At 47.5% G+C, this 27,929-nt stretch overlaps 1 protein-coding gene across 3 annotated transcripts; it reads left to right on the plus strand.

Annotated features, from left to right (window-relative positions):
* Window positions 1–721: 721 nt before the first annotated feature.
* On the plus strand, window positions 722–27,929 carry LOC130120038 (PWWP domain-containing DNA repair factor 3B-like). 3 transcript variants are annotated; one of them, XM_056288653.1, is made up of 8 exons: window positions 722–1,401; window positions 25,892–26,048; window positions 26,329–26,446; window positions 26,610–26,640; window positions 26,790–26,928; window positions 27,044–27,259; window positions 27,460–27,548; window positions 27,702–27,929. In XM_056288653.1, exons 5-8 carry the CDS (start codon window positions 26,836–26,838, stop codon window positions 27,748–27,750), a joined length of 447 nt encoding a protein of 148 aa, XP_056144628.1. In that variant the 5' UTR covers window positions 722–1,401; window positions 25,892–26,048; window positions 26,329–26,446; window positions 26,610–26,640; window positions 26,790–26,835; the 3' UTR covers window positions 27,751–27,929. The 3 variants fall into 3 exon arrangements, with proteins under 3 accessions (XP_056144628.1, XP_056144626.1, XP_056144629.1); XM_056288651.1 differs by lacking the exon at window positions 722–1,401 and adding an exon at window positions 2,002–2,054 and having other exon boundaries at window positions 26,788–26,928; XM_056288654.1 differs by lacking the exons at window positions 722–1,401; window positions 25,892–26,048; window positions 26,329–26,446 and having other exon boundaries at window positions 26,619–26,640; window positions 26,754–26,928.

The raw sequence follows: 27,929 nt of genomic DNA on the forward strand, positions 1-27,929 counted from the left end.
AGATCAGAAAAGTATTTTGGCCCTAAACCATTGAGTGCTTTATAAACCAAGCGCAGAGTTTCAATTCTTTGATGGACAGAGAGACAATGTAGTGACCTCGACTGGAGTGATGTGATCCACTCTTGGTCAGTACAGACTCGAGCAGCAGCTTTCTGAATCAGCTGCAGCTGTTTGATCCATTTTTTAAGAAGACATGCAAAGACACCGTCACAGTAGTTGAGTCGACTGAAGATAAATGCTTAGTTTTTCCAAACATTTAATTCTTGATATATTCTTTAGGTGATAGTATACTTTGCAATTGTCTTAATGTGGTCTAAGAAATAAAATTTGAAATAAATATGCGCGTTGTTGGACACCAATGACATTTGGGGCTTAAATCCAGAAAACCCATGGTTTCTCCACACGGGAAATTCACAAATGGATAAATCTAAAATTTGGGCTGCACCTTTCCTGAACCTAGGCATGATTAAAAGGGTTACATCTACTCAGACGTGCAACGCTGAGATGAAGCACAAGTTGCAACACATGCTATACTGCACTTAAATGGTCATACAAAATACGAACCCGCACTGTGATATGTCAGGGTTATACAGTAGAGGTGGGACGATTCACAAATCTCATGGTTTGATACATCTCACGATTCAGGGCTCACATTTTAGATTCAATACGATACAGTGGACGCCTTGGTAAGCAAAAGACAATACATTGCAGTTCTCTGTTTTTCATTTATTTTAAGAATTGGGTCCAACATTTTGGCATTTACAAGGCACATATTCAAATGTAATGCAAGTGCAAAAGTTCTAACAACATTTTGTGCTATCCTTTCTTGTGTAACACAATTGCTTTACTTGAAAACTTTACACTTAAAAAACTACTAGGACGACCAAGGCAGTCATTTTGACCATTTTGGATTTTCAAAGATATAATAACTTTGTGAAAAAAAAGATACTGAGGAAATTGTAGGAAAGTAGAGACAGACAATTTCTCTCATTGACTAGATGAACGCGTGTGTCATTTTCCGTACAAAGTCGCCACAAGAGCAACATGGCACTGCTCCAACAATCATAGTCCTCGCTCACCCTGTCAACCCGGAAACACTTTCTTAAAGGGCCCGTGGGGGGGAGGGCAGGGTAGGAGGGCGCCCCCTTCGTGGGGGCTGGGCAAGTACAACAGGTCGGTCCAAGTTCAGGTGAGCCGGTTTGAGGCGAGCCACTGAAATGCGCTGCGACTGCATTCCAGAGCTCAGACGCAAACTGGGCCCCGGTCCGAGGAGAGGTCTGATGGGGCGCTGAACCGGACGACCCAGATCCCGATGAACGCCCGGGCTATGTCGGTGGATGTCGTCGATGACAGTGGGATGGCTTCTGGCCACCGAGTGGTCGTGTCCACCATGGTGAAGAGGTAAGTAAACCCGTGGGAGGGGGGCAGGGGGCCCACTAGGTCCATTTTTACACGGTCATTTTCGGGCACCGGGAACTGTGCCGGGGGGCTCTGGTTTGGTGGTGCACTTTAGAGCGTTGACACTCCACGCAGGTGTCAGCCCAGTCTCTCACGTCTTTTTTGAGCCCCTGCCAGACGAACTTGGCCGCCACTAGTATTTGAGGCGGCTTTTTGCCAGGGTGGGAGAGGCCATGGACAGCGTCGAAAACACACCGCCTCCAGCCAGTGGGAATGACGGGCCGGGGCCGACGTCGCACAAGAGCGTGTTGCTAGCGTCGTCGAGAGCCAAGTCCTCTAACTGCAGCTCTGTGACAGCCGTTCTGAAAGCCTGCACGTCCGGGTCGGCGGCCTGGTCAGCTGCCATGTGGGCGTAGTCAAGACCCAAGTTAACGGCCCCCGCAATGGCCCGGGAGAGGCAGTCGGCGACGAGGTTGGTTTTGCCAGAAACATGCTGTACGTCCGTGGTGAACTCCGAGATGTAGGAGAGCTGTTGTTGCTGGCGGGCGGACCATGGCTTCACCACCTTGGCCTTGGCCATGGCTAACGTCAGTGGTTTGTGGTCCACCAACACCGTGAACTAGCGGGCCTCCAGCTGGGAACGGAAGCATCGGACGGTGAGGTAGAGAGCGAGGAGCTCCCGATCGAAGGTGCTATACTTCCGTTCACTGGGGCGTAACTGTCGGCTGAAGAAAGCGAGCGACTGCGTAGTCCGAAGCGTCTGTAGTAATGGTGATCAGAGCTTTGGGTGACGGGTGCGCCAGCATTGTTGCATCAGACAGAGCAGTCTTAGTGTCCACAAACACGTTGTCCCTCTCTGCAGACCAGTCCACATTGTGTTTGGTGGCCTTGCCTTTCAGGGCCTCATACAAGGGTCGCATGAGTTGAGTAGCTCGGGGGATAAAGCTGTGGTAAAAGTTCACCATGCCGAGGAACTCCAGTAGGGACTGTGAGCAGTCGTGGTGAGTTCACAATGGTGTCCACCTTTGACGGGAGGAGTACTGCCCCGTCTTTGGTGAGTCTTTGGTGACTTGGTGTCCAAGGAAGTTGATGGTTGTCAGCCCAAACTGGCACATGGCTGGATTGAAAAGAGTCCGGAGGTGGGACAGGTGTTCCACTTTGGAGGTGCTGGCTACGAAGATGTTGTCTAGATATATGAAAACAAAAGGCAGTTCCCGTAGCACCGAATCTATGAGGCGCTGGAATGTCTGCGCAGTATTCTTGAGACTGTTGGACTGCAGCTAACTCTACCAACTCATTTTCATCTATGAGAGAGCATAGTCCTGCGTGTTTGTTGATAAAGCAATAGGAGAAGATGTTCGGTCTAAAACCATCCATTTTATTTATCAGTAAATGGATAAAGCATACAGAGCTCTGGGTCTAGATCTTCCTTTCCTTGACAATCAACAGATTGTGTCAGTTCACGAAGTCTGACTGTCTCTCCTTTCCCTGACCCAGTCTTTATACTATACAAAGTGTTGACTAAACATGAATGTGTGGTCTTCTTTGCGATTGGTCCGTTGATCTGACTCCATTTCCGCCTCAATGATATCCGGACTCCAAGTGACCTCCTTCGGCAGCTGCTGTGACCTCCTGCTCCTATTTCTGAAACCACAGATCACAGCACATCTTGTATCTACTCCCCCAAGGCCACAACACCCTTATTTTTCCCTTTTACTATTCAGAGCCGCTAACCTTATCTAAGGTCAGCGACCCTCACTCCTTCCATGGAGATAGACACACTCTCCTTCTTGGGACATCTTATCCTTTTATTGCCCCCCACTTCTCTTCCTATAATTTACTCTGCATTCCTCTGTCTGCTAACATACTCAATACTTTTCCACTGCCACTATAGCCCCTTATGTCCTTGTAACAAGCCCTGTTCCTCATGCATATGATTTCCCAATGATTAATATATCCGTATATCCCTTATTCCAATCAATATGTTGTAATCATCATTATTAAACATCACTTCATTACATTTATCTACAGGGTTAGTTGTATTTTCTAAGGTTTTATTCAATGTTGTCTATCAAATGTAAAGTATCGAAGAATCCAGCGAGCGTGGGTATAACTGTTACCGATAAGGAGAAAATACATTCGAAATGTCAAGTGGCTCTAAGCATTTAGCTAACGTTAGCTAACGATGTTTACCTTCTATGGAGATAGACACAATCTTCCTCTTGGGACATCTTCTCCTTTTATTGTCCCCCACTTCTCTTCCTATAACTTACTCTGCATTCCTCTGTCTGCTGACATACTCAATACTTTTCCACTGCCACTATAGCCCCTCATGTCCTTGTAACAAGCCTTGTTCCGTATGCATATGATTTCCCAGTGATTAATCTATCCTTATATCCCTTATTCCAATCAATACATTGTAATCATCATTATTAAACATCACACCATTGCATTTATCTACAAGTAATCATCATTATTCAACATCACACCATTGCATTTATTCACAATTCCCCCTTTTGGTCTCATGTAAATGAGACCAACCAACCAATCATATTCAAACATCACATTCAGCCTCTGTGTCACTGCCCAGTTCTTCACACCCTCCGTCCTCCATCAGAGCCACCGTCTCCGTCTCGACTTAAGCCATCTGATAGGGTGATGGGGGACTCTTTTTTTCGATGGCAATGACGATCAACCTTTCAAACAGAGATCTGATACAGGGGATACAACAGCATCCACACAACACAAGTGCAGTCATCATGCCTACCAGGGACAGAAACACAGACACTATCACACCTTTCCACTTCCCAAACCACTGTTCAAAAATTCCTCCCAGTGGGCTGTTTGTACCTGAGTGTTCATGCATCTCCTCCGACAGGGTCCTAAGTCCTTTTAGGGCTCTAGTTACCGAGCCATCTGGAGCGGTGTTGTTGGGGATGAACATGCAGCATTGGTCGTCAAACGTAGAGCAAACACCCCCTTTTTCAGCTAATAACATGTCGAGGGCCATTCTGTTTTGAACTGTCATCAACGAGGTGGCAGCTAATTGTTCAGATAAGCCTGCTACAGCATCCCTAGTTTTATTGGCGAGCCTCATGACGTCATAATGGATGTAATTAATTCTATCCACATTCTTATTGGGAGTGACTGGAAATAGTGCACTAATGATTGGGATGTTCTCAAATCCTGCTGCCACTTGATTTTCCAACTTATACTCATCTGGAACTCCCCTGGGAACGCCTATGTCATCTATATATGTGGTAGAACCATAGCCAACGTCAAATGTGTCTCTCCTGTGGCGGGTATATGTGAAATTTGCCTGTTGGTGTGGCCCTAGCAAAAACAGGGGTAGAACCAACCTGACCATTGCACACGTTCCAGACCAGTCTGCTGGCAGGCTGATATGTAGAGTCCTGTCCCCGCAATACCAAAACAGGTCAGCCCTTCCCCACACCATAGAGCTAGGGGCCGACCAACGGTTGACATCAAGTATGTTTTTGCACCAGCCGTCAGGCATGTGTCCCATCTTCATACCGGAGCTGGAGCTCCTTAATGAGACCCATGGTGTCCGTGCCATCTTGATGTACTCCCACAACCACATAGAATGCCTTTTTCTGACCTGTCACGAATGGATCATCCCACAGGTCGTGTATTGTCAACAACAGGGGATTAACCCAACCCGACTAATGTCGTAGTTGGCCGCGTATGAAACTAATCTTGTTAACCGTATCTGGATGTTTGACCGCGGTTTTGATAGGGGTCCATGATGGACCAGTATACTGCCAAACCAGTTCCCATCCGGTACACAAACTGCCCATGCCAGAGTTCCTAAGCAGATCCCCCTGCCTTAGACAACTGGAGTGAGTTTCTGGACTTCCGCACAGGTATAAATCATATCTTCTCTACATCTCCTGGCGTTTCCCACAATTAATAACATGGCATAAGTCAAATTGAAATGTCACGTTCGTTCCCAGAGTGTAGTCTACGTCTATACCGCCATATGTTTTAATGCAGTAATCTGGTTGGCTCTGGCCTTCCCTCTTTGTTCTGTTGTGGTGTTGGTTTTGATCTGTGTGTCTGTCTCTGATGGATGGTTCCCACATCTATATTGGAGTAACTATTACTATAGAAATGATCCCGCACACTCCCAACCACCACCATTTGGCTTGGTGGGGTTTTCCCATTCCCTCAAACATCTTAATCAACATATATCAAAAATTCTTAGCAAGCAAAACCTTCTTGTGTTCTGGTTATCACTTCCTTGTATCCTAGAAAAACCTTTTCTGGGAGAGCTTTTGACCTTCTATAGTAACATCAGAACATTCTTTCCGCACCTGGCAAAATTCTTCATTCCAATCTTGAGTATATTGTGGCTTGCCTGAGTATATGCAAAGCCGGTTACTATAAATCTTATCCAAAAGTGATAGCTATAATAACTGTCGCCACACATAGTGGCTCGTGTCTTTACACTTATTCAGAGTCGACTGTGGTGTTTATTATCTGTTCCAGTGTCCTAGCGGGTGAATCCGCTGCTGCACACTGGCTCCAGTGGTACCAGCTGTCTCCTTTGCCCTGTAGTCGGACCGCGTGTGATGTCCTCTCAACCACCTTGTAGGGCCCTGTCCCCCTTGGCTCCGACCACTTCCTCTTGATCACCTTCAGCAGAACCCAGTCCATAGTGGGCGGTGTCTGACCCTCTAGGTTCCCCTCTGCTGCTGCAACCTGTTTTGAGAAAGCTGACACCAAAGCTGTTAGTTGGTCATAGTAAGGTTTGTACTTCAGTGGATCTCTTTCCTTTTCCGTTGTTGGGATTCCAGCTCCTGGTCCCGGGAACTGCTGCCCTGTTGTCAACTCATATGGAGTGTAACCTGTGATGGAGTTTACTGAGCTCCTAATTGACATTAGAGCTAGGGGTAGGGCATCCACCCAACTCATTTTTGTTTGAGCACACACTTTTCCTATTTTTCCTTTCATGGACTGATTCATTCTCTCCACCTTTCCCTGTGATTGGGGGGTGATACACTGTTCCGAACGCATGTTTCAGTCCTAGGGCCGCTTCTACTGCCTGCTGGTCTTTGTTCTTAAAATGTGTGCCATTATCTGACCTGATTCTTTTTGGAAACCTATGCGTTGGTATGTATTGGTTGATTAGGAATTTGATTACCGTTTTGGCATCTTCATTTTTAACAGGTACTGCTTCTGGCCAGCCAGTGTATGCATCCACGGTGACCAAGAGGTACCTATACCCATTTACTCTTTCCAACATGTTAGTGTAATCAATTATGATTTCTTGACCTGGCATTTTTGGCAAAGAAAATTTTCCCTCATGTGGCTTTACTGTAGCCCTGATATTGTATTCTGTACATATTTTACATTCCCTGATATGGTTCACAATCATTGCGGGCAAAAATGGATGCCACCAATGGGTCAGATGTCTCTGCATTTGTGCCTTTCCACAATGTGTTAGCCCGTGCGCCTCCTGTAACACGGAAGCCATCCACCCTGGGGGTAACACAGGTCGACCGTCCGGCGACCTCCACACTCCTTCGGATTCCGTTGCCCCTCTCTCTTTCCAAACTGTGAACTCTTGAGGAGAGGCTTTCTGTTGTTCCTTTATTAACATATTTACATCGCAGGCAGGTATTAAATCATACACCGTTTTTCCCACCTACATCATCATGTATTGGGCTGTGTAACCTGCTGCCCTTTTAGCTGCAGAGTCTGCCTCCTGATTTCCTTTTGCTATCATTGTTTCAGTTTTGTCGTGACCTCTGTGTTAGGGTTTGTGGAAGACCCCAAGCACACGACACCAGAGAGAGATGGGGTTAGCCGAAAACTGGCGTACTTTATTCCTTACGCGTACAAATAGTTAAACATTGGAAGGCAATGAGCGACAAGGAAAAAAACGGAAAGTCCAAGGGGGAAAAAAACTCGCAGGTAATCCAAACGGGAACACGGCAGGATACTTCCACGGGGAAACTTTGCAAGGGAGAAATATGAACCAAGGGCTGGGATGAGTTCGTAGAGAAAAGGACCGTGGGAGGAGAGTAGCCGCTACTGCAGGTGCGGGGAGGTTACAACACGAACTGACAACGGGCACGTGGGAGGCCACCAAACTTAAGCCCAGCCCTGATGACTAAGCCTGGCCCTGACGAGCCGATTGGCTGCCGGTGCGGGGTGGGCGGGCCACGGCGCGGGGTGAGCGAGCCATAACAGTACGCCCCCCCTCCACGGGAGCCACCAGGCGACTTGCCCGGCTTGTAGGGATGGGAATGATGGAACTCAGTGAGCAGCCCAGGGTCCAGGATGAGCTGGCGGGAGACCCAGCTACGTTCCTCCGGACCGTAGCCCCCCCAGTCCACCAAATACGGGAACCCCCGTCCTCGGCGCCGGACGTCCAGCAGCGGGCGGACCTTCCACTGGGGGTGCCCATCCACGATCTCAGGGGTAGGCGGAGCCGGGGCCGGAGGCATCAGAGGACTGTGGAAGACAGGCTTAACCCGAGACACATGAAACACGGGATGGGTCTTCAAGGAAGCCGGAAGCTTAAGATTCTCCGCCGCGGGGCTGAGAACCTTCCTGATCTCAAAGGGCCCGACAAACCAGGGGTTCAGCTTCTTCGCGGTGGACTGAAGCGGGAGATCCTTCGAGGACAGCCACACCCTTTGGCCTGGTTGGTACGTAGGTGCTGGGGACTGGCGTCGGTTGGCTCCCCGACTGGCGCGCTCAGCTGCCCGGAGCAGAGCAGCTCTGGTCACCTCCCAGACGCGACGACACCGGTTCAGATGGGTCTGCACGGAGGGAACCGCCACTTCCGACTCCTGCACAGCAAAGAGAGACGGCTGGTAGCCCAGGGACACCTCAAAAGGTGAGAGGCCGGTGGCAGAGCTGACCAGGGAGTTGATGGCATACTCGACCCAGGGGAGGAACCGGCTCCAGGAGCTGGGCTTCTTGGTGGCCACGCACCGGAGGGCAGACTCCACGCTCTGGTTCATCCTCTCTGTCTGTCCGTTAGTCTGTGGGTGATAGCCAGAGGAGAGACTAACAGAGGCACCCAACCCCTTACAAAAGGCCCGCCATACGTGGGAGACGAACTGGGGCCCTCGGTCCGAGACGACGTCCAGGGGAAGGCCGTGGAGACGGAACACGTGGCTCGTCAGGAGGTCCGCCATCTCAGAAGCCGATGGGAGTCTGGGGAGGGCCACCAGGTGCACTCCCTTACTGAAGCGGTCCACCACTGTTAGGATCACAGTGTTACCCTGGGAGGGAGGCAGTCCGGAGACAAAATCCAACGCCACATGGGACCAGGGCCGGCTTGGAGTTGGGAGGGGCTGCAGCAGACCCGCGGGTGCCTGGTGAGAGGCTTTGCTGCGAGTACAGACGGAGCAGGCCCCTACGAAGTCCCTGACGTCGTTCCTCATGGTGGGCCACCAGAAACACCGAGCCAGAAAGGTGAAGGTGCGGTGGACACCTGGGTGGCAAGCAAACTGACTGGCATGGCCCCACTGGAGAACCCGGGGCCGGACTGCTTCCGGGACGAATAGGTGGCGTGGAGGGACGTGGCTCGGGGCGGGATGGGAGCGCAACGCCTGCCTGACCACGGTCTCGATGCCCCAGCTAACCACGCCAACCACCCTGGCCTCAGGAAGGATGGGAGTTGGCTCCTCTGTAGCTGGCTCCCTCCTCGGGTGTTGTCGGGACAGGGAGTCTGCCTTCGTGTTGCGGGACCCGGGGTGATAAGTCAGCGTGAAGTCAAACCGACTGAGGAAGCTGGCCCACCGTTCCTGCCGACCATTGAGGCACTGGGTTGCCCGGATGAACGTCAAGTTCTTATGATCCATCCAGATGGTGAACGGCTGTTCCGCCCCCTCCAGCCAATGGCACCACTCCTCCAGAGCAGCCACCACTGCCAGCAGTTCCCGGTTCCCGACATCGTAGTTCTCCTCGGCGGGAAGGAACCGGCGAGAGAAGAAGGCGCATGGGTGGACCTTCTGGTCAGACGCTGACCGCTGGGAGAGGACAGCCCCTAACCCGGTGTCCGAAGCGTCCACCTCTACGATGAACTGCCTCTTGGGGTCGGGGTGGAGCAGGACCGGGGCGCTGGTGAACCTCTCCTTGAGGGACTGGAACGCAGAGCGGGCAGCCGGGGACCAGATGAACGGCTGGAAGGGGGAGGTCAGCCTGGTGAGAGGTTCTGCCACGCAGCTGTAGTTCCGGATGAACCTCCGATAGAAGTTCGCAAACCCGAGGAAGCTCTGTAATTCCTTCCGTGATGTGGGATCGGGCCAGTCCACCACAGCCTGGATCTTGCGGGGGTCGGCCCGGGTCTGTCCCCTCTCAACGACGAAGCCCAGGTAGTCAACGGAAGGGAAATGGAACCGGCACTTCTCTGCCTTGACGAAGAGCCGGTTCCGGAGGAGAAGTTCGAGTACCCAGGCCAGGGTAACGCTAACTAGATGGTTCTGTGGGGCAGGGCGGCAGGAACAGGAAAGTTGGCTCACTAGGATCTCCCGGGGCCCCAGTGAGCCTAGTCTTTTAGCCGAGTGGGGCAGCCGCTGATCAGATGTCCCTTCTGGCCACAGTAGAGGCACTGACCCGCCTTGGCCGGGCTAAGGCGCGTGCGCCCCAGCTGCATAGGTTCCTCCCCCGTCGTGGTCTGGGGCGCGGGGGGAGAAATGGCCACAGGGAAAGTGGGGCAAACAGGAGTAGGGATCCTGTTAGGAGTGCTGGACGACTGGGGAATGGACGGGGATCCACACAGGGCTCGCCCGCGCCTCCTCTCCCGGAGGCGTCCGTCAATGCGGATGGCGAGCTTGATCAGGTCCTCGAGGGAGGTGGGCTCCTCCCGGGTGGCTAGATGGTCCTTGACAGCCTCGCTGAAACCTCCCCGGAAGGTGACCCGAAGTGACCGGTCGTTCCAACCGCTCTCAGCTGCGGCCAGCCTGAACTCCACCGAGTAGTCTGTGACACTGCCACTGCCCTGCTGGATACTGCTCAGCCGAGCACCAGGGTCCTGGCCACCGACTGGATGGTGGAAAACCTTCCGTAGTTCCTCCTCAAAGGCCTCGTAGGTGAGGCAGAAACTGGCCTTCATGGACCAGGAAGCAGTGGCCCACTGAGCTGCTCGGCCTGTGAGCAGGTTGGTCACGTAAGCGACCCGGGCAGCATCAGACGTGAACATGCTGGGTTGGTGCAGGAAGACCAGCTCACACTGCATGATGAACGTGGCACAGGTCCTCAAAGTCGCCATCAAACGGTCGTGGGCTGCAGGGCTCCCGGGGAACTGGGTTGAGCCCCACAGGGTTAACCGGGGCAGCGGGCCCAGGGGGCGGGTTACCCACGACTCCAGGGGCAGGCTGGCCCAGCGGCTGGATGGTGAGAGCCGCCGTGATGGTTTGCAACTGCCGCAGGATCTCTGCTTGTTGGCTCGCCAACGCCGCCTGCTGCCTCGTTAGGTTACCCTCACAGGCCTGGAGGGGCAGGATCCGAGTCTGAAGATCTCTCACCGCGGCGGAGGCCGCCTCTAGATGCTGGGTGTGGGAGTTAGTCAGTTGGATCTGTTCGATGAGAGCTGCTCGAAGCGGGCTGGCCGGTACGCTCTCTGTGTCGGCTGGGGTCGTCATGGTCAGTTCGTACTGTTAGGGTTTGTGGAAGACCCCAAGCGCACGACACCAGACAGAGATCGGGTTAGCCGAAAACTGGCGTACTTTATTCCTTACGCGTACAAATAGTTAAACATCGGAAGGCAATGAGCGACAAGGAAAAAAACAGAAAGTCCAAGGGGGAAAAAAACTCGCGGGTAGTCCAAACGGGAACACGGCAGGATACTTCCACGGGGAAACTTTGCAAGAGAAAAACATGAACCAAGGGCTGGGATGAGTTCGTAGAGAAAAGGACCATGGGAGGAGAGTAGCGGGGAGGTTACAACACGAACTGACAACGGGCACGTGGGAGGCCAACAAACTTAAGCCCAGCCCTGATGACTAAGCCCGGCCCTGACGAGCCGATTGGCTGCCGGTGCGGGGTGGGCGGGTCACGGCGCGGGCTGAGCGAGCCATAACACTCTGCACTTTATTACTGCTACCTCTGTTGGTTTCATTAGGGCTTCTACCAGTCTCTTGATGTCTTTCTCATGTTTGATTGGGGTTTTTGCTGCTGTCAAAAATCCTGCTCTGATCCACTGACTGAGCTCCACCTGTATTGCTCCTACCACGTATGCCGAGTCTGTGTAGATGTTTACTTTTTTCCCTTCTGCCCATTCTAATGCTGCTATCATTCCCTGTAATTCAGCTAGCTGCGCTGATTCTTTTCCTATTACTCTCCCTGTCACTACCTCCTCAAACCCTTCATCTGTTTGTCTTACCACTGCATATGCTGTCTTCAGTCCCTCCGTGGGATGTCTGTAGCAACAGCCATCTGTGAACAGCACTTCCTCTGGGTCAGCTAAGAGTTTTGCCCGTAAATCTGCTCTGACCTTAACATCTTTCTGTACTCTTTCTTCACACACATGTGGATCACCTTCCCCCATGTTATCTGCCATGTTGAGTCCCTCGTGTGTGAACGTTATGTGTGGGGCATTGAGGATTTTTTCCAACCTTGTCTGTCTTGATGATGTCATGGTGAATACTGCTGAGTTCACATAGGCCACTATGCTGTGTGTTGTCAGGACTGTTAGAGCATGTCCCATGACTATGTGTGCTACTTTTGCAGAATTTTTGCTACCCCTGCTGCTAGTCTTGTGCATGGTGGATGTCTATTTTCTGTTGGATCGAGTGTCACACTTGCATACATCATCACCTGCCTATCTCCCCCTTTTTTCTGAAAAAGAACACCATTTACTGTATGTGATTTTTCTGAAACATCCAGATAGAATGGCTCTTTGTAGTCAGGCAGTGCTAAATCAGCAGCGTTTGTGAGAGCCTGTTTGAGGGAAATGAAGTTATTCTCTGCTTCAGTGGTCCTACGTAAGCATGCTGACAAAATTTCTCATCCCCTGCTCATTGACCATGGCCCTTAAGGGGTGCGTGAGTTCCCCATATGATACTATGTACTGTCTGCTATAACCCGTCAACCCCAGGAATGAGAGCATGTCTTTCACTGTGACTGGTTTAGGATGGTGTAGAATTGAGGATCTATGGGCTGGGGACACACCTGTTCCTCTACTAGAGATAATTCTCCCCAGGAACGAGACCATCTGTCTGCAGCACTGGAGCTTGGTTTTTGAAACTTTGAACCCAGTATGATACAGCTGAGTTAATAGGGATTTGGTGGCTGCTAGGCAGGAGACATGATCTGGAGCTGCCAGAAGGATGTCATCCACATACTGAATCAACACCACCCCCTTTGGGAGGGTGAGATCAGTGAGCTGCTGTTACAGAACCTGATTGAACAGCCCAGGAGACAAGATGAAACCCTGGGGAACCCTTGTATACCTTAGCTGTTGGCCTTTATAGGTAAACGAGAAGATGTCTCTAACATGGTCAGCTAGTGGTAGGCAGAAAAATGCATTGGCCAGATCAATACAGGAAAACCATTTGTGTTCTGGGGACAGTGCAGACATAGCAGTATATGGATTTGGTACTGGGACTGTAGGAGTTGACACAATACTATTGACCCATCTAAGGTCGTGAGCCATTCTATATATCCCTGTATTTTGCTTCTCTACTGGTAAAATAGGTGTGTTCCAGCCTGATGCTGAGGGCTCCAACACCCCCGCTGCCAACAGTCCCTCAATAGTATTTGTGATCCCTGCTTCTGCCTCAGGTTTGTGGGAGTACTGTTTCTGCCAGATCGGAGTGTGATCTGTCAATTCAAAAGAGATTGGATCAACATTCTTGCAGTGGCCTACATCAGTTGGGCCTGCTGACCATAACGCCTCAGGGAGAGTGTCTATCATGCTTGCGGCGTCAGAGTGATCAGCCTTCTCTCTGCCATGAAATCTCTCTATTTGTCTATGTTCTAACAGCACTTTGTCAGCCGTCTTGTGCATGATCCTGTAAGCCTTTTCGGATGGGGAGTACTGTAATTCAGGGAGTTGGGTCCAAACCCAGTCTGTCAGTGCCATCAGACGCTTGCACATCGGCCCAAGATCTCTAGCCTGGTCTTTAACATGCACTGCTAAGGTGATATGGGGCACCGCCTCTTCAGACATCTCATACCACTGAAACTGTTCTGGTGTCAATTCAACAGCAGCTGCCACACCTTCATTCCCCACTAAAATACAACTAGACAATACTTCCCACTGTGTCCCTTCAATGTCATTGTAAAAAGTTTGCTGATAAATTTCAACCCCATCCCTATCATAGTACAGAGTAACATGTAGGGGGTCGGTTGGAGGGGAGTAGGGATGTAGCATTTGGACCCACGGCCGCCACTGATGATACAGAGTCTGTACGCCTTTGCTTTGCTTGCTTTCCGGTTCTAGGGGTCCCCAGTATATATCTGACCAAAGTCCTTCAGCCGTGGGTGAAACATCAGCTGACAACATTTGAGAGCTAGACTGGATCATTGACAGAGAACAGTTCACAGAATACCCATTGGGAAAAGTCACTACCAGTCCCTCTGGCCCACACATGACTGATGCCCCGCACCTCACCAACATATCCCGTCCAATCAAATTGACTGGGCACGCTGGTGATGAAATGTATTGATGCAAAAAAGTCTGTCCTACCACCGTGGTAGTCAGAGGTGTCGTCAACGGCAGATTTTCTGGTTTACCCGAGAACCCTACTAGCTGGACGCTGGAGGATGAAAGGTTGGACCGAGACATGGCGCACGTGATAGTGGAAAACCTTGCACTTGTGTCAACTAGGAAATGCAGATCCATGTCCATTGCCCTTATTTGCAGGTAGGGTTCTGCCAGCCCCACCTGCCCTTGAGTTCCCGGGCCCCTTCAGTACTCATCCCCCTGACCACCCTGCATGGTCTGGGGATATTGTCCCTGCGGTGGAGCTGCTGCTGCATGAGGGTCTTGCTGAAGTGGAACCATAACTGAAGGCTGTCCTTGGACCGGGGGCTGCACATAACCACCCTTGTTGCTGACTGGACCTTGACCTCCCCTGGGTCCCCACAGCATGGGACACTCCCTGATCCAGTGTCCAAGCTGGCCACATCCAAAGCATGTAAGTGGCATACCTCTGGGTCCTCCGCGAGCCCTCCCTCTACCTCTCATACCTCCTGTTACTCTGATAGGCCTGCCCCGATAAAGGGAACTAGACACCCATTCAGGCATTGGGTACAAATTTGGGGTGTAGTTTTGTGGTGGCGGCTGTTGAACCATCTGATTGGCTACCTTTTGGTTTGTCTTTTTAGCATCATTTACCTTTTTCCTTGCCTCATCCAATTGGAGCTTTAGGAGCTGCACCTGGGCTGACTGTGCTCTGTCTATCCTCATCCTGTGTAGCCTTGTGTCTTTTCATATGATGAATCAAATGTTTTTCCCATTGCTCAGTAGAGCAGCCTGGGATGTCTGGATTGCCCTCCATAGCATCTTGTACTGTTTTGGGCATTCCAGCCATAACAGCTTTTCTAAACAGTGTGGTCTGTAACTGTCCTGAACCTGGATGGCTTCCTGCGGTGTCTGTCCATATGCCTTTGCATCTGCCTAAAAATGCTGACATGTCTTCTGCCTGGTTAGTGCCCCTGTAATTGTGACCGGGTATGTGTCTTCGTCTTCCTCATTACTCTTCAGTCCCCCCTGCATCTGTACCTGCCTCCAATCTCTCCTCGGGGCCTTCTGCTCTAATTACTTCCTCTCTTATCTCTCTGAGCTGTCTCTGCTGGAACCCATCCATTGTTTCAACCCCCTGACTCTGTATCCTCCCCTGTCCTGCTCCTCCCCCGTTTGGGGTGGAGGATGTTTCTGACACTGTCGTGGGTGAGCTTCTTGCCTGATTTATCTCTTCCTGTCCGCTCATCTGTTCATGTATTTTCCTATTCACTTCTCTGGCTTCCTGCACCCTGCGCTCTGCCTCCCTCACCAGGTCCTCCACCTCTAATATTCTCCTTGTTACTATGTCCTCTAACGTCTCCCTAATCTCTCTGTACTCCTCCTTTCCTATTGCTGTCATTTTCATTACTCCTTCTTCCACACGCACGAGTGGCATTTGCGGTGTGGGATAAGGAGGGGGTTGTATTCTAGGTATTTTGGAATATATTGGCGCTGATGCTTCTGTTTTTTCATTTCCTTTATCTTTTTCTTTGGTTATTTCTGAGTGTTTTTGATTCATTTCTACTGCCATGCAAGCTAAGGTCATGTTGTGTAAGTGGGCTCTTCTCTGCTCATTTTCCTCTCCATCTTTCTTCCATTTTCTTTTGACTAACATGGAAACTTTTTCCGCCTTCCAGTGTTCATCTGCTTTCTTTTTAGCTTGTTTTTCTGCCTTCCCTAGGTATAATATCAATCTCTGCCTTTCCTCCTCTTTGGGGACCTGACCCTGTGTTTGTAAGTCTTTCCATATACTGTCATACACCCCAATCTTGGTGTCTCGCTTGTTCTTAAGGAGCCCTGCAAAAATTTGACTCCTGGTTCTTTCCCATTGTTGCTTAACGGTCAACATAACATTGGGAGGACAACCTCCGTATTCTTCACACTCCCTGTCAGATTCCCCTTCCATTGTGTTTTATCTGTCCCCACTCAGTAGCCAGCTGGTTTGTATGACACTTGCGTTCCGAGCAACCAACCCAATCAGAGAAGAGTTCAGTAGCCAGTCAGTTTGTATGGCACATAAGTCCCGAGCAACAAACCCAATCAGTGAGTTTTATCAGACAGTTTACGTTGACACCAGTTAGGTTTCCACTGCTGATTCTCTCTCACTGAGACACTACCTCCTTCCTCTCTGAGACACTACTGAGTTTTACCACCCTTATACACAGTTTTATCAAACAACACACTTTTTAATCATGCAAAATATCAAACATTCACACTTGCCGTTAAAACACAGCACATATCATAAACCAGTGAGTGCTGCTTTTATGGGAACCTCCCTTTTTTTATTTTTTTTTGTTCCCAAGGGTCTCTAAACCTACTCACTCAGGGCCTCTAACGGACATGCACTGCTTTTATGAGGACTCTAACCTCATAGGTATTTAAACCCGTCCGAATTTCCCACGTGCATGCGCTGCTTTTATTGGAATTCTTAACCCATGGGTCTTTAAACCCGCACGTCTTCTTTTCAGTACTGTTGTTGCTTTCAAGGGCTTCTAATCCCTGGGACTTTAAACCCGTGCACAATTTATTTCAATGCTTTATTCATCTACTTTAACTAGGACACTTGCCGTATAATGACAACACACAATTTGGTATAGCCAATAACAGAACTTCAATAAAACAGGCGTCTGTTTACCTTAGTTTTTTTCAGCGGCCGCTTGTTGTTGCCATCACACTGCAGTTATCCGTTGTCTTTTACTTCTGTGGTCAATCCGTCACTTCTCCATCTTTATCGTTGGGGTCACCAAATTGTCGGACTGCAACTCACTCTACCAACTCATCTTCATTTATGTGAGAGCATAGTCCTGCGTGTTTGTTGATAAAGCAGTAGGAGAAAATGTTCGGTCTCAAAACCATCCGTTTTATTTAGCAGTAAATTGATAAAGCATACAGAGCTCTGGGTCTAGATCTTCCTATCCCTGACAAACAACAGATTGTGTCAGTTCACGAAGTCTGACTCACTATCCTTTCCCTGACCCAGTCTTTATACTATACAAAGTGTTGACTGAACATGAATGTGTGGTCTTCTTTGTGATTGGTCCATTCATCTGACTCCATTTCCGCCTCACTGATATCCGGACTCCAGGTAATCTTCTTCTACTTCTGCTGTGACCTCCTTGTTGCAGCTGCCGTAGTAAAATCCAGTTCCTATTTCTGAAACCACAAATCACAGCACATCTTGTCTCTACTCCCCCAAGGCCACAACACCCTTATTTTTCCCTTTCCTATTCAGAGCCGCTAACCTTATCTAAGGTCAGCGACCCTCACTCCTTCCATGGAGATAGACACACTCTCCTTCTTGGGACATCTTATCCTTTTATTGCCCCCCACTTCTCTTCCTATAATTTACTCTGCATTCCTCTGTCTGCTAACATACTCAATACTTTTCCACTGCCACTATAGCCCCTTATGTCCTTGTAACAAGCCCTGTTCCTCATGCATATGATTTCCCAATGATTAATATATCCGTATATCCCTTATTCCAATCAATATGTTGTAATCATCATTATTAAACATCACTTCATTACATTCATCTACAGGGTTAGTTGTATTTTCTAAGGTTTTATTCAATGTTGTCTATCAAATGTAATGTATCGAAGAATCCAGCGAGCGTGGGTATAACTGTTACCGATAAGGAGAAAATACATTCGAAATGTCAAGTGGCTCTAAGCATTTAGCTAACGTTAGCTAACGATGTTTCGTTGTGTATTTAGCCGTGTGGTAAAGAACCGATCTTTCTTCCTGCAGTGAGATGTAATTCTGTACTGCCCCTTTAAGAGATTAAGCTCGACTCAGGGTTATAACGTCACACGCGCGACGCCTAGTGTCAGTCAGAGCAAGGACGGGGTGAAGCATAGTGGACAGAGATGCATAGCAGTCTGCATCGGGGTAAATATTTTAACATTTACATTCAACTTATGGAAATAATGTTCATATCCAGTACCTAAGATCTCAAAGTGTATATTTACGAGTTATTAGAGTGAGATGGAGTATTATTTTGCACGGATGGTTCTGAATTGCGTAGTATGCATAACCGCGTGTTCGGATGTTATTGTTTGCATTTACTGGTACTTATAAAACTGCACGTTACCCGTGCGTACTTTGGTATTTTGTGCATATTATTTTGTAGCGATTCGGTATTTTATTTCGGTATTCTCCTTTTGATACTGTGAGGTTGCTGAACCAACTACTGTGAATGTTTGACTAGGTAGCCAGTTTTGCTGTAGCTGTTCTTGGCTCGCCACGCTGAGGAGGCCATCTTGAAACGTGGCTGCGAGTGGCGTTATGCACTTTATTTCACATAAATGCCTTAACGCTACTGTTGTTTAATGTTAATGTAATTAACATTGAATGTTTTCTTTTGTATTGTGGTTTTATTTACAGAAGCCCACTACTGTATTTCATTTGTATATTTTTCATTTGGGTACATTTTTGTATTTTATTTTCATGCGATCGGGATTTTATTTTGAACTTAACTGATATTTCAGTTAATGTTGAACAGTGTTGTAACTCTGCGAAAGAGCCATTACTAATGCAATTCATTGTGAATATCTGTATGGCTTGGAATGTTATAAACGGCATAAGTGAATCCTTCTATTCTCCTATCGACCGCTGTCCTCCTATGGAAGTGAGGCAGCATTCAGAATCAAAACCCCAAAATAGAATTTTGTGTTGTCCGGTGAGTTCATTAACCTAAGGACCTATCACATTTTGGTACCAGGAGTGGGGTATCTGAATGTTAGGAGTTAGTTTTATTTTTATTTTGAATGAAATACAGTAGTGGTGAAGACAGGTTCTGCGGAGAGTTTACCTGGCTTCGTGGAGGTTCATTAGATAGACTGCCGAGAAGTGTTGGTGATCAGCCTGCTGGACCAGAGGACCACACTACAGCAGCATTTTGGGGAGGTTTGGAGAGTCACAAGCCCAGCGGCATCCAGTGTCAACCACATGCTGAGTTATTGTCGTCCAGAGACAGTTTCCAGCTGAACCACAGTATATCCTTCCTCCTGCACAAATAGCGCACTGATAAAAGACTGAACTCTTTGAACTTTTTGAACTGTGCCTATCGTGAACATTCACAATGTCTGTTGATGGTGATGACATTTCTGTTTCTGTAATGGGAGAGGGTGATGCTGACGATAGTATGGAGGAGATTCAGCAGCAACTACAAGACCTCGGTAGGAAGCATAGTGAGGCTATGGCAGCCATATGCGATCTGAGTAGTCATTCAACTAGATCGTATGTGTATGTACCCAGGGAACGCCACATTAACCCATTTAGTGGCGATGTGAGTACAGATGGGAGAGAAGTTGATGAATTCGTGGAGGAGGTGGACTATGTAATATCTCTTTTAAGAGGGCCAGCCGTGGAAGAGGTGAGGTTTCGGATGGGGGTTGAGCCCAAGCAACCAGCAGACTTATTCACGTGCTTGAGAGAAGCATTTAGAGAAAAGTGAAGTACTGCCCAGTTATTACACACATTCTATGGCCGTAAGCAAGCTGAAGGTGAAGACCTTCGTACCTACTCACATGCTCTGTCACAGATACTGAGTTGTATAAGGAAGTTGTCACCAAATGCAATTCCTAATGAACAGGTTGTCACCAGAGATCAGTTCATTGAAGGTGTTCGAGATGTAAGTCTTAGAAGGGAACTTCGTAAACTTGGGAGAGAAAAGCCCCGGTCAACTCTCGTCGAGGTGAGAGATGAAGCTATTAACTGGTCACTGGAGGATCCAAAAACTGGTGTGGTAAAGCTAGTCAAGAATAGACATGTAACGTCTGAAGCTGTAATTGATACCCAGTGCTCTGCTGTTAATGTTCCAACCAGGCGCACTGTTACTTTAGAAGATGTGCTTCAAGTAATGGCTGAGCAGGGAAAGGTCATAGGTGAGTTGACCAAGGCTGTGAAGGAACTCATGGGTGACAGATGTAAAACCGAGCAGCCAGCTGTTAGACCTAGAACACAGCCTAGGTTTACGGAAGATGGCCAGCCGATTTGTTTTAAGTGCAATGGGGTGGGGCACATTGCTAGAAAATGTGTGCAGAGCCATAAAGCGCATCCTGGTGAATCTCCTACAATGCCTGCTATTCAGGGAAACTTCAGCCCTCAGTTGCCGTGAGCCAGGCAATGCGGGGGCAGCCCAGAGGCTCAATCAATGACCCTAGCCGCACCAGACTACTTGAACGCACAGTCGGTAAATGCCCTGTCGTTCAACTAAAGATTGGAGGTGTTGTGGCCTTATGCTTATTAGATACAGGAAGCCAAGTGAGCAGTATTTCTGAAAGTTTCTTTAGAGAACACCTGTGTAGGGAGGATGGGGATATGCTCTCTACTTCCGGTTGGCTTAAAATCACGGCAGCTAATGGTTTAGATATACCATATCTAGGGTACCTGGAGTTAAATGTTGAAACCCGGGGAGTGACGCTCCCAGAATGTGTTTTTTTGGTGATAAAGGGACCTCCGAATTCCCCGACTATGCCAGGCCTCATAGGAATGAATATTATTAGTCGATGTCGGCAGCTAGTACAGGCTGAGTTTGAAACTACTTTAGGGGGAGAGTTACAGTCCGATTGGAGAGAGGCGTTCCAGCAGATGCAAAGGGCTACCTACCATCGTGGGCAAAATGACCATCGCTAGAGTAGCTGGAAAGGACATTGTACACATACCTGCCTCATCAGTAGCTACAATAATGGCAAAAGGGTTAGCACCTAGATCAGAGAAAGGTGGCTGCAGCATGCTGTTAGAACCCATGAACGCACCGCTACCTCATGGGATGATAGTTGTTCCTGCCCTTGTGTCATCGCAGGGCCAGTCCTTCCCAGTGCAGGTGGTGAATTTCTCACCAGAAGATATCTGGTTACACCCAAGAACCCGGTTAGGTACTTTGTCGGAGGTAGAGTCTGTCCATACCAACCAGGCTTGTGAGGTCAAGTTTCAGCGGATCTCTGCTAGCATTGAGCAGATCACTGTTGAGGAGAAAAGTGGTCCACCTACTCAGGACCGGTCACAGCAGATCCTGGATAAATTAGACATAGGTGGTACTCCTGAGCAGAAAGCACCATTGTGTGATTTGCTGATGAGGTTTTCAGACATCTTTGCTATGAGTGATGATGACCTTGGTTACACTGATACAGTTGAACACAAGATTAACTTAGTAGATGACATCCCGGTGACCAGGCCATACAGACCCGTTCCCCCGACTCAGTACAATGAGGTTAGAGAGCACATCACTAAACTACTACAAGGGTGTGATAGAAGAAAGCATGTCTGCTTACGCCTCACCTATTGTTGTAGTCAGGAAATCTGACAACAGCCTCAGGCTATGTGTTGACTACAGAAGGCTAAATGCCAAGACTAACCATGACGCTTTCCCATTGCCAAGAATAGATGAGAGCTTTGATGCGCTCCAAGGGGCTAAGTACTTCTCATCTATTGATTTAGGCAGTGGGTATCACCAGGTGGCAATACGGGAGAGCGACCGACACAAAACCGCGTTTACGACTCCATTTTGAATTTACCAATACAAATGCATGCCGTTTGGTGTTTGTAATGGGCCATCCACCTTCCAACGCTGTATGCAGGCGACCATGAATGATTTGATTTTCCAGATTATGTTAGTATATCTAGATGATATTTTGGTGTACTCACCGATTTATGAGGAACATCTACAGAGACTTGAAGTTGTCCTGCGAAGGTTGAAAGAGACCGGTCTCAAGGTAAAACTTGAAAAGTGTAATTTCCTGCAGGATGAGGTCTGTTTCCTAGGTCATCAGATATCTGCACAGGGAATTGGTACTGACCCTCGTAAAGCTGAAGCTGTAAGGAATTGGAAGGTCCCCAGTACAGTGAAAGAATTGAGATCCTTTCTGGGCTTCTGCAGTTATTACAGAAGGTTCATGGAGGGGTTCTCAAAGATTGCTGGTCCTTTGCATGATCTGGTCAATCAGTGTCTTCACGATGGTAGCCCTGCTAGAAACAACCGGGAATTTGAGTCATTATGGTCAGCTGAGTGTCAAGTGTCTTTTGAGTCCCTTAAGGAGAAACTTACTTCAGCTCCTATCCTAGGCTACGCAGATTTTACTCTTCCATTCATCTTGGAGACAGATGCGAGTAGTTTGGGATTGGGTGCGGTCCTTTACCAGCAGCAAGGTGAACATAAGAGGGTCAGAGCATATGCCAGTAGGAGGTTGCGCAATGCTGAACGGAATGACAGCAATTATAGCAGCATGAAGTTAGAACTACTTGCCCTCAAATGGGCTGTAGGGAAAAAATTTCGGGGCTATCTCCTGGGGTCGAAGTTTATAGCTTTCACGGATAATAATCCGTTGTGCCACCTAAAACGGCTAAGCTTGGAGCAATTGAGCAGAGATGGGTAACTCAGTTGGCGGTTTTTGATTTTGAAGTGAGGTATCGCCCAGGGTGACGGAATGCAGCGGCCGATACCCTCTCACGACAGCCATTAGCAGGGGAGCCTGTTAATCAGTCAGAGGATGAAGAGTTTGACAACTGTGTGACCATTTGTAACCTCGTTCACAAGGGGACTGCTCTAGGCCCGGAATTAGTGACGGCCGGTGTCAATTGTTGTAATGTAAGGCAGATTCGTGTCATGGAAGCCGGTGTCGCTAGGGAGGCCAATACATTTCAAGGAAACACGCCTACTTTTCCTGGTTACACAAAAGTTGAACTTTGTAACTTTCAAGCCAATGACCCTACAATCAGTGAGTTCAGGAAGTTTTGGGATAGAGAGAGAGAGCCAAATCGCCATGAGAGGTCTGCTCTGTCTAAATCAGTTAAGGCACTTTTAAAACAGAGGAAGTATATCCAAGATATAAGTGGGTTATTGTATCGTGTTGTCAGTGTCCCTCACCAAGGTGAATGTCAACAGTTTCTCTTGCCCTCCTGTCTGAAACAACCAGTGCTAGAGAGTGTCCATGATCATATGGTCATCAGGGCATAGAGCGCACTATAAACCTGTTGAGACAAAGGTGTTTCTGGGTTAGAATGTATAATGACGTTGAGATATGGATCAAGAAGTGTCAGAGGTGTATATTGACTAAGATGCCACAGCCTAAAATACGACCCCCTATGAAGTCGTTCATGGCTTCTAGACCATTGGAAGTTGTTGCAGTAGACTTTACGGTTCTTGAACCAGCATCGGACGGGCGTGAGAACATCTTGGTGGTTACTGACGTTTTCACTAAGTTTACACAAGCCTTCCCCACCAAAGACCAAAAGGCAGATACCACTGCCAAGATTCTCCTTAAAGATTGGTTTATGAAATATGGAGTACCTGAAAGGTTGCACTCGGACCAGGGCAGAAATTTTGAGAGCGGGGTGGTTGGGGAGTTGTGCAAACTATATGGAGTGAGGAAAACGCATACCACACCATATCACCCTCAGGGAAACGCACAGTGTGAGCATTTTAACCGAATGCTTCACGACCTGTTGCGTACGCTTACCCCAGCCCAGAAGCGCCGTTGGCCCGAACACCTACCTGAACTGATCTATGCTTACAACATCACACCACATGCTACCACTGGGTACTCACCATACTATTTACTGTTTGGCGTTAATCCTCACCTTTCCGTGGATGCTTTACTCGGTATGGAGCCTGTAGCAAACTCAAGACATGATTGGTTAGTTGTGCATCAAGAACGCTTGAGAGATGCACATGAGAAAGCCAAAGAATACACTGAGCGCAAAGCAGCTGAGAGGATTGCTCCTCTGAATGAAAAAGTGTACTGTCCGTCCATTGATGTGGGTCAGTTGGTTTATTTGCGCTACAGACCTCTAGGGAGGAACAAAATTCAGGACTCTTGGGGCCCTACTGTTTATAAAGTGATCGAGGTGCACGAGACTACCTACACCGTGGAGCCAGTAGAGGGTGGTCCTACTAAGAGAGTTAATCGTGTTGATTTGCGCAGTTGTGTTAATTCTGGTCCTCCGTCTGAAGACAAACGAATAACTTCCCCACTTGGTGTTTCATCTGTGAAGGAGTTGGTTTCTGACCCAGTTGATCCCGAGCTTGCTGAACCAGAGGGTGTAGTACTTGAGCAGGTAACTTATCCCCAGTTGAGACAGCCCACAGACTTGCTATCTGAAGGTGTAAAAGTGGTAAATAATAACCCCGTGGGGAATGAGTCAGAAGTGGGTCTGGTGCCTGTTCAGAAGGAGTTTAACTCTCCTGAGCCAGAAGGTGTGCCAGAGATGGTGGATGCGGGAATACATCCTAGAGGGCCCGAATCAGAGGTTAGGGTACCTGTCCCAGCTCCTAGAAGAAGCCAACGAGCTACTGCTGGTATCTACTCAAACCCATTTAATGAACCTAGGTCAACTTGCAACGCAATGTCACTTAGTCCTGAGGTGTTAACACAGCTCATTTCAAGCCTTGGGAAGGTATTCTTCCAGGAAACAGTTAAGGAAGTGAGGAACTCAAACTTAAGTCACTGAGGGCGTTGATATTCAGCAGGGGAGAGTGTAGCCGTGTGGTAAAGAACCGATCTTTCTTCCTGCAGTGAAATGTAATTCTGTACTGCCCCTTTAAGAGATTAAGCTCGACTCAGGGTTATAACGTCACACGCGCGACGCCTAGTGTCAGTCAGAGCAAGGACGGGGTGAAGCATAGTGGACAGAGATGCATAGCAGTCTGCATCGGGGTAAATATTTTAACATTTACATTCAACTTATGGAAATAATGTTCATATCCAGTACCTAAGATCTCAAAGTGTATATTTACGAGTTATTAGAGTGAGATGGAGTATTATTTTGCACGGATGGTTCTGAATTGCGTAGTATGCATAACCGTGTTTTCGGATTTTATTATTTGCATTTACTGGTACTTATAAAACTGCGCGTTACCCGCGGTGCGTACTTCGATATTTTGTGCATATTATTTTGTAGCGATTCGGTATTTTATTTCGATATTCTCCTTTTGATACTGTGAGGTTGTTGAACCAACTACTGTGAATGTTTGACTTGGTAGCCAGTTTTGCTGTAGCTGTTCTTGGCTCGCCACGCTGAGGAGGCCATCTTGAAACGTGGCTGCGAGTGGCGTTATGCACTTTATTTCACATAAATGCCTTAATGCTACTGTTGTTTAATGTTAATGTAATTAACATTGAATGTTTTCTTTTGTATTGTGGTTTTATTTACAGAAGCCCACTACTGTATTTCATTTGTATATTTTTCATTTGGGTACATTTTTGTATTTTATTTTCATGCGATCGGGATTTTATTTTGAACTTAACTGATATTTCAGTTAATGTTGAACAGTGTTGTAACTCTGCGAAAGAGCCATTACTAATGCAATTCATTGTGAATATCTGTATGGCTTGGAATGTTATAAACGGCATAAGTGAATCCTTCTATTCTCCTATCGACCGCTGTCCTCCTATGGAAGTGAGGCATACATACTGTTTGAATCACTTCTCCGCTAATGGGCAGCGGCTGTTGTTAGCTGGTCGGATGCTCAGTCTGGCTAACTCTCAGAGCGTGCAGTGTAGCACGCAGTTAACATTACTAGCCTGACAGCCAAGGTTAGCGGGCTACTGCTAGCTGGCGAGTAGCCTATTGTATGATTACATTCATTTTATTTAGTGTATTTAAAAAAATGTAATGCACAGCAATAACATTTATAAGGAATTTGTTGAGAGTTTTATATGGTCACGCGCAGAACTAGTAAGTGCCCCTACGGCTTTGTGTGTATTACTGGTTAAAGTCACTTTAAAATAACAATCTAGAATTGCCCGAAATAATAATAATAATAAAAACGACACTGTTTTCCAGATGCACCCATCCATAATCCAGCCTGGAAGCCAGTTAGGACGCACAACCCACGGGTTACAGTTGGGTTGTCCTCTTTGTCCCAAATTTACCACCACACGGCAGGAGACCATTTTTAAACACCTGGATGCCCACATCCAAAATGCAGTGCATTTCCAAGGTAAGTAGATGGGTAATTTGTGTTGAAAGTAGTTGCAAACTGGGGTAATGATTGGCTGTTGTCCCTAGGGGCGAGAGGAGGGGGCCGACACAAGTTACTCACATGATCGTAGCTACTGTGTGTGGGAACGGCTTAGCTTCGTTCCGACACATTGGTTATGTTTTCTCTCATCTCCGCCTGCCAAGTAGTTGCAGTGTTGCGCTCTACAGTATGAGGGGGAAAATTGAACTAGAATAGGGTCTAATTGGCTTTTCAGATTTCATGTTTTCATTTTTTCAAGGCATGGCAAGGTTTTTGCCCACTGGACAGAGCAGTCCAAAGCTCTACTGAGAGGTGACCTGCCTCCTGTCTTCAGGCTCCCAAGACTCCGGAAACGGACGTTTTCGGAAGTCGTCCAGGTCAGATTGAAATTCAATTTAACTACTGGTATAATCAGAATCATTAATAACTAATACATTCAGGTCCTTCAAACACTTTATAAACTAATGTTGAAAAGTGCATTGTTAGTAAATAAATATATTTTTCAGTCATCACCTGTCTTGTTGCTCTCTTACATTACAGGAACATAACAAGGGCTTAGAACCAGAGGGGGGTAAGTGACATTTGACAAACTTTACAGGACAGCCACAACAAAAAATGACCATACATTGTCATTGCGTGTTGTGTTTATTACGATATTTGATGAATTACTCTGGGTTGGTTTAGAATTCACAAGTTGTCCTTTGACACACATCCCTAGAGGTTCCTTTACATTACTTGATGACCACTACACCCAACTACAGCAAAGATGGCAAAACGTGCAAGAGAAGCCCGCAGGTCTGCCAATGAAAGATTGGTGGACTTCATCACGAAGCTGAAGGGGTCGGACAAACGGCTACTGGTATGATACCAATGATAATAATGCTTATACATAAAAACATTTCCAATACCAAAAAAGATTATCAAAGCCCGATCTTCTGCAGTGCATTTATTTGACATGGTCTTTGTTTCTATAGGAAATAATCACAGGTGAAGGCAGCTCCAAGTGGCTGGTGAATTTCAGGTCTGCGAAACCAGACAGGGTCTTCACCTACCTGGAAGAAGACGACCAAATTGATGAAGTTTTTAAGGACATCAACTTGGTCTTCAAAGGAGCCACAAAATGTGCACCTTATGTCCCAACGACAGAGTTCCAGAGAGTCAGCTTCGTGTTAGATGTGCTGATGCCTGAGGTGAGGTTTAACTCAACCATCTAATCTTAGTTACATTGATTTCAATAATTTTATGTTTATCCTGTCATCAAAGCCTGTATTATAACTGTTAAAAGGGCATTCCGCGATTTAGTGAATGGGCTATGCTCGCCCCACCGCTAATTTTTATTGTGTTGTAAATATAGGACCCCTTTTAACTGGAGGTTATCTATCTCTACCAGGCCATTGTCCATGCTCTTGTGGCAGTGGAAAACCTCTCTCTAGCTGAGGCACAGAGAAGATTTAACGCGGGACCATTGTATGATGAAAGGTACAAATGTCTGAAATCAGTCTACCACTTTGTGCCTAACATCCCCTAGCTGTGTTAATATTCATGATATACCATGAGTTCTCATGTCCGATCGATTGTATTTCTTATCTCTCCTTTTCTCTGTCTCTTTTCTTTCCCCAATGTATTCTTTAGTGAAGTGCAAGAATTTAATGATATTATCAAGATGCAGAAGAGGCAGTAGATCGAGGCCGAGCATTAATATTCTTATTTCTATTTTATTTTATTTTTACTTTATTTTATTTATTTTGTTTTTGTTTTGATGTTTTTGTTTATTATTATTATTATTATGTAAAACCTCAACCACATTCTGTAAAATGCTGAACCTGATGATAACACTGAAAAATAATAAAATAAATTACT

Source organism: Lampris incognitus, chromosome 10 (genome assembly GCF_029633865.1).
Source record: "Lampris incognitus isolate fLamInc1 chromosome 10, fLamInc1.hap2, whole genome shotgun sequence".
Taxonomy (NCBI): Eukaryota; Metazoa; Chordata; class Actinopteri; order Lampriformes; family Lampridae; genus Lampris; species Lampris incognitus.

Excerpts from the sequence above, each read along its gene's own strand:
- LOC130120038 (XM_056288653.1), top strand. The coding sequence starts at position 26,836 with ATGGCAAAACGTGCAAGAGAAGCCCGCAGGTCTGCCAATGAAAGATTG. Across the intron at positions 26,929-27,043 it reads GGTCGGACAAACGGCTACTG|GAAATAATCACAGGTGAAGG; the intron begins GTATGATACCAA and ends TTGTTTCTATAG. Across the intron at positions 27,549-27,701 it reads GGACCATTGTATGATGAAAG|TGAAGTGCAAGAATTTAATG; the intron begins GTACAAATGTCT and ends TGTATTCTTTAG.